This window comes from Semicossyphus pulcher, unplaced genomic scaffold (genome assembly GCF_022749685.1).
Source record: "Semicossyphus pulcher isolate SPU_LCO1_2020_fin unplaced genomic scaffold, fSemPul1.0.p SCAF_6, whole genome shotgun sequence".
NCBI classification, from domain to species: domain Eukaryota; kingdom Metazoa; phylum Chordata; class Actinopteri; order Labriformes; family Labridae; genus Semicossyphus; species Semicossyphus pulcher.
Window position 1 is genome coordinate 19,398,883 of NW_027211737.1, and position 14,867 is coordinate 19,413,749.

Consider the following 14,867-nt stretch of genomic DNA (forward strand, 5'->3'; position numbering starts at 1 on the left):
TGTGTATATATGTTTATTATGTGGCCAATACAGTATTTTATTAGTGTGTGATTTCATTTTTACTCGACGTGACTTCTGTTAGACATTCCTGTTTTGATACAACTTTATTTTTGTGAGATAAGCCTCCTCGCCTCCTCAGTAAAAATATCCAATGGTTACTATGAATCAGAAAATGATCAAATGGTATTAGTCATCATGCATGGCTACAAAGTGATAATGTAGAAAAAAACACCCCTTGATGAGGGCTGATTAGTGCCACCCATGATGAAAATGTCTCCTAAGGAAACCTTTCGGCTTTTTTGACTTTGTATCTTAATGATGAAAAGTTCTACTCTGCATATTTGATACATTTTAAGTTGCTAAACAAATACACAACTTATTGATTTCTGTCTAATTTTGACATAACCACACCTTTAAAAACGTGACCTACCTAATAATACATATTTTATATCTTGTCTTTCAACATTGAAATCTTAATGCATACTGCTAAATATAATGATAATAAAAGATAATAAATAAAGATAATGACGATCATGTTGCTATTTTTAAAGTGTTTAGATAACACTAAGGATTTTTTAGACTTTTTTTTGCTCTCAGACGTTTTATTTGTGCCTGTGAGTTGTATTATCTGTGGCTATCAGCCTGTGTCTTCCCGTCTTTGTGGTATCTGTGATGCGGCGTAGAGGTAGTTTGCCCTTGCACTGCTGTTGGCTCCGTCAAGGCTACTCAACACAAAAAACCTGCAGGCTTCCAAAGTGGGCCTGAATATTTGCATCTTTTTCCACAAACCCGGTTTTTCCTCATAATTTGTAAAGTAAGTAAAAAAAACACACAATGAAGCGTGTTGCTATTGCGCAAAAGATACTTTTGACCGTATGATCTTAAAAATGTTGAAACAAAGGTACTGCATACACATTCTTAATAAATGCACTGGTATAAAAAGTAATGACTTTTGCCCAGTGTCCTTCTGTTGTTCTTTCTACTGACTTTTTTCAGTATTACGAATAAGAGAAGGATTCATCTGTTTCAGATGTGGCAGATCTACCTGTTGTGTTATTTTGGGGAGAAATGATATTATCTGTTATGTTTGAGGTATGTGGGGTTTTGCTTCTATGTACTGTATTTAAGTGGGTGTGTGTGTGTATAAAAGAGAGTACTGTATGTGTGTGTGGGCCTGCGTATGGAGTGTAAATAATGTACATATCAAAGCTGATATTGGTGGACGTCTGGGTTCAATGTGTAAAAGCTCCTCGACTGACTCATGTGTCTCCTGCTTTGTCCAAAAGTCCATTTATTGTATCTGTGTTGTACATCCCTGTGTGTCCCCTTTTCACCTGCTACACTGTGTGTGCGTTTGTGTGTGTGTGCGTGTGCACAAACTTGCATGTATGTAGGAAAACTTCTATTCTTTTGTGCTCAACTTTGTGTTTTAATTGTAAATTCTTCTGGCAGAAAATGATGGCAATATTCAGATTTTTGTTGGGGAAAAATGTGAATGTATCACTCTTGTAAGTTCTGTTCATCATGGAGATAATCAAATGTATGTGGAGAATAAAGTGTATATTATTGTGAAGGGCCAGCCAGGATGACTGAAGTGTATCTTCATAGGTCCATAAGTGTGAAAATATGTGGAGAAATATTTGCCAAATGATGCCCTGCGAATAATGTTAGAAACACGAAAGGCGGGGATTGCAGACTGTGCTGCTTTAGAACATATAAACAATAAAAGTTATGTTCTCTAGCAAATTATGCTGTGCTTTTATTTCACAACCATTATCTTAAACTTCCCAACTCTTTATTGCTGCACTTATCTTTAGACATTTGCACTTAGAGTTCTCATTTTGCATTATAGTCACACAAACACACAATACAAGGGAGAATCTATGCCAATACAGACCTGCAGTGCAATATAATATAATATATAAATAATATAAAACAGGGTCATTTAAAATATACCTGTTATAAATCCTATCTTTAGGAGGTGTTCAGCTGTGTTGCAACAAAATGTTCACTTTGGAGGCTGTAGTTTGTATACTGTTCAGTTGTGCAATACTGAGAACTGCTTTAATATTTAGTTACCTGAGCATAAATGAGACAGACAGCTAATATCCTGCCTGCCTCATTTATGCTCAACCTCCTCTAAGTATACAAGGAAGTGAAGTTAGGCGACATGTAGAGAAACAATACATACAGTATGTGGCTCTGTCAGATTTATAACCTTAAAGACATGCTGCCATCTAGTGAATGATTTCAGGTATTATTTTTTTACTGGCTAAAAAGTATACTGACATTACTCTGGGTCCATTGATAAATTCCAATTCTTAAAAACGTTTATTTATTTTATGTGAGGAAAACTTTTAGAGATGTTTATATAAAACTAATTTGAATTAACACTTAAATACTATTGTCTCCTTTGTTTCCATTATTGGTAGAATATGTAGATATTACATCTATTTAAACATATACTGTATAGTCCTACATACTGTTAGATTTATCACAAGCAGCCTTTGTCTAACAGCTTAACATGAATTGTTAAGACGTGGGGTGCCCGTCACGCTTGCATAGGGACCGGTGAGCTTTTGCCGCGATTTTTATGTCCTCTTCTTTCTCAACACTCCGCTGACAAATTATATGATGGTTGTAGCTTTCAAGTGCGTATTGTAGCCTTTTCTGTCTACTTCTCTCTGATATTGGGGAACTATTTTTACTGAAATTTGCTATTATTTCCCTTGGAACATCTCTCACTGTTACAGTTGAAAACGCCATACTATTTACATGCCCGTGCGAAAGCTTGACAGGCGTAGCAACAGTAACCACGGGGGGCGGGACTGAGCGAAAGGTCAATTTAGTTTTGCTAGCAGTGGACTGCTGTAAACATTAGCTTAAAATAAAACAATATATACTTACCCTGGTGTGCAATAACATTGTTGTTCCTGTAGCCTCTATGGTTGTCCTGAGGCACATAAGTATTAAAGAGGTCTTAAGTTAAATAAGTAATAATGTATCATTAGAGAAGTTAAGTTTATAGCACATAAAAATTATAGCAATTCAATATGCTATTGTAAACATGAAAAGGCATTGAGACAAGATATAAAAGAAACACGAAGCACTAAAAACACATGTAGAAATATGATTTAAAGTAGGTAATAATCAAAGAAAAGCTTAAAGTAAGCTCAAGTAGCCTAAATGTTTTACAGAAAAAGAGAATAGAGTTACTGCTCCGAGATATGGGGGCAGCACTGTAGTATGGTTATTTACAATTTCCTCCAGTGGCTGTGAATGCAGCACGGGGCACGGGCCACCTTTTGACCAGCAGGTGGTGCAAGTTGCTAATTATCCATCTCCTGTCCCGTCAATCATTTCACCTCAGAGCAAAGCGGGGCCAAGTTAACGCCGACACTTTGTTGAGGAGTCAAGCCGAAGAAGTGCACACCATGGGGATTTTCTGCTTTAAGTGACAGTTGGCGCTTTTATGAAACATTTGAAACATTTGTCTTTTCGATTTTCGACATTTTCCCCGAGTTAGCAGTTATTTAATTGTATCAATATAAGCAGGGAGGCGCGGCATATTGCTGACTGTCTGACTGACTAACGTTAGCTTGTAAACTGAAGTTATTTCCAGCTCAGACGGGTTCACGAGTGGAGGAAACGACGCAAGATGTACCATGAAGAAAACGCAACTTTACAAAAGCCACGTTATGGAAGTAAGTAACATTTTATCTGACGGTTTGTAATCTAACTGAACGTTGACTCCTGTCTTTGCCTGGCTGTGAGGGACGGGATGAATACAAGCTAACGGAAAGTGCCATCACAACTATGTTTGATGAGCAACAGGTGGCTTAGCAGCACCTGTGTGCACTCCACAGCAGGATACCTTCAATAGGTGTGGCAATCCCTGACAGAGAGGAAAAAAATGAAATAAAATATATTTGAAGCAGAGCAAGAGTGAACAACTGTCTGAAAATGTTTAAGGTGACACTCTGTTGAATTAAATAAAACGGTTTGATCCAGGCTAAAGCTATTGGGCTGCTTGAGCCCCTAAAGTTGGACTTCCTTCACTGGACCCAAACTGCACCACAATGTTATCTATTTATTTAATGGTGGCAGACAGCATATCAGTTTGTCTACACATAAGGCATTTTCTCATAGGTTAACCATTAACACTGTAGATTCAGCTGCTGGTGAGAAATATATAACTGACTACATGAGTGTGTCAAGATTGTAACTGAGCTAGCTAATATAAAACAGCTTTAAAGTCTTCAAAGCACTTCACCAAGGCAGAGTTTACTGTAGGTATCTTGTCACTGACCCACATTTGTGGGCAAAGTACAGCTTTCAGAGATAAGACCAATCAATTGTCTCTGTCTTGGCCCACTGAATTTTTATTGACCAAATCTGTGTTGGTCTGCATACAGGCCACCTTTGTTTATGCTGGATTCATAGATGTTTTGCTAGTGTGGATTCAGAAGAAGTGCGTCAAGGAAAAGACCAAATATTGAGTAGTTAGATTGCGACTTAGGAACAAGTGAGCTATATTTTTGCCTTTTGACTGTGTGCAACAGGCCAGATTTAAGTTATTAAGTAGGACGACTTGCCCCTGCGCATATTTTAGTATGCAAGTGCTGTTATGGGATCAGAGTAAAGTAATTCCCTGAAAATGATCTCAGTAAACATCAGACTTAACTTAGTTTATAGATTTGTCTATGAAATGGACCAACCCGAAAACAAAGGGCAGTCTTGATTTGTAGTTCTCCTTTAGACCCCCCGTAAAGGTTGGGCTGGAATAACCCAGCAGCTAAACAAAAGCATGAGTCATAATCACAGAGCCCATAACTCCAGTAAACTAGTGATCCTGTGACACAAAAGCAACAAACCTATCCTGACAGTTAAAAATACAACACTCAGTGCAAGGGTGCAGAAAGACTCTTCCAGGAAGTGTGTGAGTGAGTCACTAGAGGAGGCAGCGTGTGTAATGGCTGCATTGAGGCAGATCTGCCCCTGAGATGAGCGTTCATACACATTTGCATTCATGTTAACTTCACAGCGGGGCCACTGATGACTATGGTTAGATGGTTGGATAATGTGCCTGTGAGAGTGTAGTGCATTTCACCCAAGAGGCTGGACAGGAACAATGATTTAGTGCGTGTGTGTTTGCAAGTGTTTGGCCTGTGTCTCTTCTCACATGTGGGAATTATATGTCAAGCCTCTATTGAGGCCTTTTGAAGGGATGTCAGTGCAGGAGGCTTATGAATGGACAGAAATGAGAAGTGTTGCCTCTATGGGGCTCAACTGAAGAAATAGCTGGATCTGGCCTCCACATTAAAATAGATAACATTAAGTGCTACAAAAGACATCATGGTCTGTTTTCTGACATTTTTGCATGAAATATGAGTATTCAGTTAGTCAACTTATTGTTGAATCTTTGTTTTGTTTCTCTATATTATCAACAACAAAAACACACCCAGTCCCCATGACGATACAAGACAGGAAAACGATGCGAACATACAAATGCCACAAAACAAAAATAAGACAGAAAAAAAAAAATCATGTATAACAACACACCACAAACTCAACCCCAGTTTTTCATCTGTTCCACTTGTCTAAAATATGTCAACTGAAAGGTTAAATGAACATTCAGATATACCACAGCTCAAATACTACTCCTCTCTTATGAGTACGCCTTACTTCTGACAATCGCAAACTGAAATCTCCCATCAAAGGAAAGAGAAAAAAACATCCACTTCATGCCAGTTGAATTATAATCCCCTTTATCTGTCTTATAAACCTAAAGAAGTACAGGAAAGGAAATGCAAAACACAGAAAAAAGCCAAAATATACTGATGTAAACCTATGAATTTTTATAAACTAAAAGCATGTATTATTTTCCCCCATACAGATCCATGATTTCTCATATCAGATAAAGCATAATTGACTTTTTTTGTATGTTACTTTAGACTGACCGTATCAGAAAGTGGCATCAAACACCAGAGTATTATTCTGCCCTCTTCCCTCTCCTTGGCATTAGGATTAGATTGTTTAGGCTAATCAATCAACAAGTTTAACCAGTTTAACTAGGCATCGCTGGAGGTAGTAGTTCTCATTAATGTAACCCATGGACAGAAGATAGACTGACAGCGTGTGTTTGCTTTAATATATTTAGACAGTATTTTGTTTGACTTGAAGTCCTACGCCCAACTAGAGAAGGGATTAACCACGACAACAAATTATGTATGCTATACTCAACCCAGGACATTGTGCGTGGTCCAGTGGGAGAAATCTTCAACTTCAACTTTGCCCCCGGGTCTGAGATTGTACCTTCAGTCAGCCAGAAATAAAGAGATCTGATTGGATTAGGTTGGTGTAAGAAGCGTTGGGGGGAGGAGATCTCATTAAGCTGCAGGTAAAGGTTAACTCTCAGAAGAAGTCACTTGTCAGACGGGCCCCCCTCATAGGCCACTTTGTCATCATTCAGAGGAGTATTCAAGCTCCTAACAGTCAAAGCACCCTAAAACAAGAACCATCTTCTGAGTCTTTGTGTTGCACAGTTGTATAATGAATTGTTTTATAAGATTCATTTAGGCTATTGAAATTCAGATTGATGCAGTTAGAAATACATGTCCCTTAAAGCTCATTTAAAGCATCAGCAAGATTAACTTTCCATTTGAGGTATCAAGCTGCTTTACTTGCCAACAATCAACTTGTATTTGGGAGATAACTTTTCAATCATGCACATCCTGTTCTGTATCATGTGTTATCTTGGCCTTGTTTAAAAATCTCTTTTTTTGCCTTCTCCAGCCATTCAGGATGACGAGCGGCTTTCGGCGGAGGAGATGGATGAGAGGAGACGACAGAACATCGCCTACGAGTACCTGTGTCACCTGGAGGAGGCCAAACGGTAAGATGGGAGGAGGCCTGACGAGGACGAGGGAGGGAGTGTAGTGAAATACTTTGAGGATAAGAGGAAGACGTAATGGCACATGGTGAAATAAGGCAGCATGTGCCATTTCATTTACACTGTTCTATCCCTTTCCCACCGAAATTAGTGCATTGATGTGGGTTTTTCAGACCTGGGAATACCTGCTTATAGATGCCGATTGTCTCTTCTCCCATTGGCGGTGAAGTATACTCCTTTCGGTCTCTTTTCTGCTGCGTCTCCGTCTGACGTCACAACAAGCCAGAAACAGGGTTAGTAAACAGTGAAGATGTTACGGTGGTTAGGTCTTTATTGTATCTATGACTCATTCAGTCTATTTATCAAACTCAGCGCCTCCAGACGGGCGGAGTTTGTAGCTGAGATGACAAGGAGTCGCAGAAGTTACCGAGCGTGGCATCACGCCTGAAAGGGGGATGGGTTTTGTGTTCCTATCGATGTTGATCGGAGCTGAGGTGATAATTACCCAGGTCTCCTGCAGAGCCATTTGACCCGGATCTGAATGCTGATTGTGACCTTTCCCATTAAGCAAAAAAGCAGAGTGTTAACAGGTTTTTTGACCAGTGGGAAAGCGGCTTTACTTTCTCACGTATCAGAGTTTGTACAAATGACATTGGGTGTGTTCTTAGGACAGGTATTTGGTTGTTTGATGTTTCATTATGAACAGCAGTTTGGTATTATAACTTTGTGTGTTTAAAGAACATCATGATGCAGCAGGGTGCGGTTGACAAATTAAGTGACGCAGAGGAAATGAGGGGAAATTCATAGGTAAGGTAGCAAAGCAGTGTGGGATGTATTTTTGCAGAAGCATGGAGCTCTAATGAGGGATAAAGGCAGAATCAGCATGCTCGTGAGATGATGACACGGAGCTGTAAGCATTCATGAGAACGTGGGTGATTAAGACAGGGGAGGTGCTGACTACGTGGAAAGAGTGGCTCTCTTTCTACTGTGCCTTTAACCTCTCTGATAACTGAAACCATCAAATATATAAAAAAATGAGAATGTTTGTTTCTAATTTTCTCAGCAGGTTTAGTTTAGTGAATCATTTTATTTCCAATAGCTTGCAATGATTTCCACAAAAGTAACTTGTATACACCTGATGAAGTCTCGTTCTTGTGATGTGCATGAGCAAAGCTAAAACTTAACCACTTCCTGTCTTCTTCACACGGGCATTCAGCTGAACAGGCGGGAGGAAGAACAGGAAGTGTAACCATGCCTCTTTTATCGCTCAGATTTTGCGACAGCCCCACCCAGTCGTAGAGAGATTCATCACCAGGATTGATTATTGATTCTCAAACCTGCTGCAGCATTTTGTAGCCTAGCAGTTATTCTAGACAAGTGTTTGGGACATTCTTCATACGAGTGTGTGCAGCCTCATTTGCATCACCATTTTCTCATAGATTATTGTTTGAGAACTAAACTGACACTTTGACTCAGTAAAGAGTCCACACTATGTGCTAATGTCACAGGTTAATAAGGGCCTACAAGGGCAGGTAGGCTAGGCTAAGCAGAGATTCAACCCTCAATCATAACTGGGCCTGACCTAGATTATGACATCTCTCCTTCAGTAGAGCTAAGCTGCTTTCATAAGACTCCACAGTTGACCTTAAAATTACCATTATTAAGCCTAACTCTCCCACACACACTGTACACGTACTGTACTCACACTTCCACTATAACTTCCTGTTATTCCTCTCCTGTGCTACTGACTTGTCTATAGTCCTGTCCGTTGTGGAGTGGAACCACTATTCTGGGAATGTGTCAAATTAGATTAGGTTTAAGGCAGACACCTAATGAAGCCGTCAACTCTAGAGAGCATGGGATTAGGTTCTGCTCTCTTGGGTCAGGAGTCAGCAGTCACAGAAACACACTAACCATGTGAAAACAGCTCATTTAGGACAGCTTGGTTATGATATTTGAAGAAATAGCTCATTATTCTCCTATGTTTTTTGTTAACACTGGTAGTAGTAATGTGTTTGTACAATTAACCCAGAGCTCCAGGGCATCAGGTGTTTCAATATTCAGTACCTATTAACCCTTTTGCTAAATAAACTAGAATAAAGTGTTCTACAGCCATGCAACTGCACTAAAAGTACAAAAGTCAATCATTTACCTGGTGATTTCCAACATTTTCACATTTTTTTGACAGTGCACAAACAGGCCATCGCAGCCTGAACTGTCGCCTTCAGAGCAGTAATATAATGAACAGTCGTAAAATTGTGACAATGTGCGCAATACCAGGACCAAAACTCAAGCAGCCAGCGAATTTATTTGCAACAATACATTTTACACTTGGGCTGGTTGGAGATCAGTTACTTTGAGATACCCTGTTAACTGTAAGGCATTGAGCTTTATGTAAACAATTTGTCACTAAAATGCTCATTTGAGCTCTGTTTAAATTGTAACCTTTATCCCAATGAACTGCATAAGAGCGGCACGCACAAAGGAATAGTTACCACCACTTCCCTCAGTGACATGAGGTCAGTGACATCCGGTCACTGACATCAGGTCAACACAGGATAGTTCTAAAAGTGCATACATGTTTGGTTTTTGATTGCTAGTTTGCTGATGGTTAATGGACATGTTAACCGTCATCTTTCAGACCAGATTTCTTTACATAGTAGATGGTCCTACAACACACACACACACACACACACGCACACACACACACACACACACACACACACACACACACACACACACACACACACACACACACACACAGACATTGAGAGACAGAGACAGACTTTGTACCCTCACCTGAGAGTAAACAGTTGCTGGTTTTGAAGCTTGTATGGGTGACCCATGTTGTGAGTTTTGATCTCCACCTCAGGATATCTAGAAGATATTTTGTCTTGTAAGGAAATCATCATCATTTTAAGTCACACCCTACAACCCGTGCCAAATTTCTCCAGTTACATACACATAGGCAACCACACAAACTCATGACCAGCATGACTCAGCTACATGACGCAAGTATCAGAAGACACTTTGCTGCAAGCAGAGGAGTGCAGTTTACTAATAACATATTGTGTCGAAGTGGGACACTTTATAGTCCCAGATTCCAAAAAGCTGTGTTTTGTTTAGCCTTGTGAGACGCAGATTGGACAATGACAGGAAGGCCTGCTTTGGGGGGTTGTAAACAGGAGTGCTAGCCTGTTCTGCTTTAAGAGACGAGTTCCCCCAACATTGTTTTAAGTACAGGAAGTGAAGTTTCACAGGAGAGCCCTGTCACCCATGCAGGATGTTCCTTTGACTATGTTCCCGCCAGACATCTTTTTTTCTCAGCAAGCCTGACCATCAGCTGCATTTGCTCCTGCACTTTAATTTGTCACTTCTCTGAGATACAAAACATCAACATGATTAAACGATGTGTCTCGAGTTTGATCCGCGTACCTGCTTTGCCCTGCTTGGTAAAGCAATTATGCCTATGTGAGGAGGTATCTCAAACTTTTATAGTGATTCAAAGGAAAATGGGCTTTTTTGACTCACAACATCGTGCAGGTGTTGAGGGTTAACTGATATAGATATAACAATAGCATCTACTTGATATCAGGCCAAAAAATGGCTGCTAGACATTGATGATTTGATGAGTACGGGGCCGGAAGAAGTTTGTCCTCGTGCTGACGGTTTTGAAATCTCGGTAACACCTGAGATCTGTTCTGGGATTGGGAGGCAGGATTTAGCAAGTAAGCAAGGTAACTTTAAGGTTAATCCTGCTCCGGAGCAGTTTGTGTTCAAGATCAGAGTTCAGCCAGTATAAAAGCAACGCCTTCTGACCAATCAGTTCTCTTAGTACCAGAGCTCAGTGAGAGGGGAGAAAGGCAAGCGTGTTTTCAGAGACCACAAAAACACTTTGGCTTTCCTGGATGATTTTTTTAATCAGGATTTCTTATTAATCTGTGGACTTAGACAATTATTAGTTAATAATTGCTAAACACAATTACCAAGAGCCCCCGGTGATGTCAGTAAATGTCTTGTTTATCCAACATACAGTCCTGAACCCCAAAATATTACATTTATTCTAATGTAAGAGACGAAAATGCAGCTAGTTCATGTGTTTTAATATTAACACCTTTGTTTTTGGATAGAAGTACAAAAAAGGGGTCACTCTCTGTACTTTCCATATTATGAAATACTGATGAGAGTTGTTATTCTTACATAATTGACGGCATCAGCACGTTTAATTGTTTTCCAGGTTGCTTTATTCCTCAAGGTACCCAACCGACACACTCCACTGGGTTTGTGTTGACAGTGCATGGCATGTTGTGGCTGCCCTCAATGTGCTGACACATATTTTGGCTTGGAGTATCTTTTGATCTCTCACAAGGCCTTAATTAACATAAACAAGGTGCTTGTGCACATGCATGTGGGAGGGAAGGCTTTTTTGTTTGCAGATGAAAAAGTAGGAGTTGCTGCTTTAGTAAAACAAAACATAACGAAGCTCAATCCCTGAGTACTGGACTCTGTATTGGAAACTTCTTTCAGACTAAAGGTACGGGGACAGAGGTGTAGCCAGGACTGTAAATATGGTGCCGCTTCCAGGCAGTAGGATAATGTGTAACAGAGTCTTGGTCGGACCATGATAATTCACCGTGTTCACAAATCATTCACTAGTTCTTTGGAATGGATTTTTCCAAATATCTCTTAGAAAAGTTTGGCAGCGACTGCTCTGAAGCTGCTGTTGAACCTTTCAAAGGAAAATTACATGAGTTTGAAGTAAGGTCAACATTATTTTAAGAAATGGAATATGCTGTGTTCAGTTTTTACTTTTTCCTATTTCAATGGTCTGTGAGAAGGAAACTTTTCCTCTCATGAAATCACACGTCTTTAAGAAGTCAAACATATTCACCTTCAACAGTGATCAATTCAGACGAATGGAAGAAGAAAGACACTTTTTGCTTGGTCACTGTTTACGTCTTTCAACCTCAAATTGTTCACACAAGTTAGCCTGATGATAACCTTTACATGGTCCCAAAGCTCTAACTAAAGTCTCTCCACAGCCCCCTTCCCCAAGCATGCTGGGCACAGTGTGGGTGCTGCTGTCACAATGCCCAGCTCTAACCGACCTACAGACCTTTGTGTGGCTGTAAATTTGAGTTGATATCATAGAAATTCTTAAAAGGTTGTACATTTACTAACTTTGTTGAATACTCTTAATGTAACCATGCCGTGTCCATTTATGATCACCACAGCTTGTTCCAAGTAGTTTGAGATGATGTTAACCACCTTTTAGTCAGTCATTGTTTTAGAAACCCCTTCGTCAGCAGTTTTCCGCTGAGGACAGAGTTTAAGGTTACATTAAAGCGGCTTTTAAAAATCCCCTGCTTACACTGAGTTTGATGTCTGTGAACCCTCAGGTGGATGGAGGCCTGCCTAGACGAGGACTTACCCCCGACCACAGAACTGGAGGAGGGGCTGAGGAATGGTGTGTACCTTGGGAAGCTTTCCAACTTTTTTGCCCCCAAGATGGTGTCTGAGAAAAGAATCTATGACAGAGACCAGTCACGCTATAAGGTACATCTACATTATGTTGCATTTAAACATCTTCTATCCTCTTTTCTTTAGGTCATAGATGTGCTATCTGCAATTTATCAATAGCCTTCATCGAGGAAGACAGGAAGTTTCCAGGTCTGTCAGGCACTTCCTAACGGTTTGAAAGTTTCACACAGGAAAGGGAGAAACGTGGCATGCGAGTTATAGGGGCCTCACTGTCACATAGAGCTGCTGTGCAGGGATAGTAAACTACAAAAACCTTTGAGTTTATCAGAGCATCTAATCACAGTGTTAAATGCTATGATAAGATTAGGAGTCAGAATGTGTACAGTGCATTACTTGTACACACCATAAAAACGTTTCAGCGTTGTGTTTCAGTCGTATTAGTAAAGAGTTGAAGCATTTCTTTTCTGCATAATTAAATTAATGCGTTTCTTTTTTTCATCTTTAGAGCAGAGGGCTGCACTTCAGACACACAGACAACACGGTGCAGTGGCTCAGAGCCATGGAGTCAGTGGGTCTCCCCAAGGTAAGAGGCTTGCACCTCCACCATTAATGCAGATACATGCTCCCTGTTTACAAACCTGTGACATAAGAGTTGCTTTGTAAAACATATCACTGGAGAATTTGTGTGAGTTTCCATTCAGGTTGAAATAACTCGACGTTACATAACTGGAATAGAATGACTGAGTTAAAGGCATTACTCAAGCTACTGCAAAATTAAGCTAAACAGTGTGTGATGTCAGCAGCATACTAAACGATCATATGTGATCATTTTTGGAGGTTTGATTTCTTACGCTTTTTTTTTGCTGTTCACTATGATAAGAAAAAAGCCCATCAGGCAGAAAACATGTATTTGCATGACACAAAACATAAACAAACAAAATGCCAAGCATCCTGCTAAAGTTACTATGGGTTTAAATTAGGGATGCATGATATTACCGGCACGTTATCGGTATCGGCCGATATTGGCTTAAAATTTGATCGGATATTGGCCAACACGCCGATGTAGTTAACTGATAAAATAATGGGCTGCTGCATACTTGATTAAATGCCCGACCTCAGCGCAATGTCCCCGATGACGTCACGTGTGTCTACCTGCAGCATGAGAGAGTTAGAAGCCAAAATGTCCGTGGTGTGGAAGTTTTTCAAAGTGTCCAAAATAGAAAGCAAATCTGCTATTTGCAATGACTGCTCAGCTTCGGTGATGTGAGGAGGAGCCAAGGCAAAGTCTTTCAACACTACAAACTTGATTAACCATCTCAAGACCCGTCACCCCGACCGTTGTAACACATGTGATAAGAGTATCAACATTGTACTGTACGCTAATTCCAGTACAGAAGAGAGTAGATGATCTCCGCAATTAGGTGTGCGGGGGAAAAAAAAATCGGTATCAGTATCGGTATTGATAATCGGCTAAATGACTTGTAAAATATCGGCATATCGGATATCGGCAAAAAATCCAATATCGTGCATCCCTAGTTTAAATGGTAGGCTGCGGCTTTGAGGTGGGTTAATTCTGTACGATGCATGATTATTTAATATTTAATCGACAAAAGGGTCACTACAGGACCCTCACATTTTACTGAAACATTTCAGTAGCTAATCATATACACATACATGTTAAGCATGTGTAAATACTGGCAGGTAAAATTGTAATGAGTGTGTGGATGTTTATACAGAACAGTATCAACATTATTACATCTTTTATGAGTTGACAAAAGACTTCACTGGAAATGAAAACAGAGGGAAAATTGATACCGTCTTATTATGTACCATCTGTTGGGATTGCCTATCATAGTAATTTAATCAGCAAGTTTTATTAATAGCTTTTTTTATCAGTTGTCTCTCTAATAATGCAAACGTATCATTTGCTTTTTCTATTAACTACATTATGATTTTAGAGAGCATCATTCGCTTTTGACATGATTGATAAACATCGTAGAGCTGTGTGAGAGTGAGCCCAGAATGAGGAAACTGTCCTCTTTGAACCCTGATGTGTGTGTGATATGACATTACATAATAATAAAGGCTGGCCAAGCCGTTACATTAAGTTCATATCTGTAAGATGCCTGTTTTCGTTTAAGAAACTGTTCCACCAAAAAATGGACCGTGAGCAGCGATGAAAGGGCAGAGCTAGAGCACTTAAATATAATGAAGTCCAATGGAATAGCATGGGAATAAACACTGCCTCTGTGAAGCTATGATGCTTCTGTGATGATTCTGTGGTATTGAAAATGATGTGCTTGACAAAGGTAGTCTTTATTGCTGTAAACTGTGACGGCATTATATTTTACAAGTGTTCCTGTTATGGTCACCCCTTGCAACCTCACATACAGCTTGGGTTTAAAATCAGAGGAAACATTTCATGGAAATAGCGGCAGACTTAAAAGGGCCGGACACCGATAAATGAAGAGTTAATATCTGTTCTCGTTTCTAC

The 14,867-nt window shown here is 39.8% G+C and overlaps 1 protein-coding gene across 1 annotated transcript in view; it reads left to right on the plus strand.

The window, feature by feature from the left end:
* The first annotated feature begins 3,417 nt into the window (after positions 1-3,417).
* Positions 3,418-14,867, plus strand: part of iqgap2 (IQ motif containing GTPase activating protein 2) — a 33,084-nt gene continuing 21,634 nt past the window's right edge. Inside the window, exons 1-4 of the mRNA XM_069682654.1 lie at positions 3,418-3,704; positions 6,796-6,895; positions 12,292-12,448; positions 12,879-12,956. Coding sequence (XP_069538755.1) covers positions 3,659-3,704; positions 6,796-6,895; positions 12,292-12,448; positions 12,879-12,956 — 381 coding nt within the window. The 5' untranslated portion in view covers positions 3,418-3,658. The remainder of the gene's footprint in view (positions 3,705-6,795; positions 6,896-12,291; positions 12,449-12,878; positions 12,957-14,867) is intronic.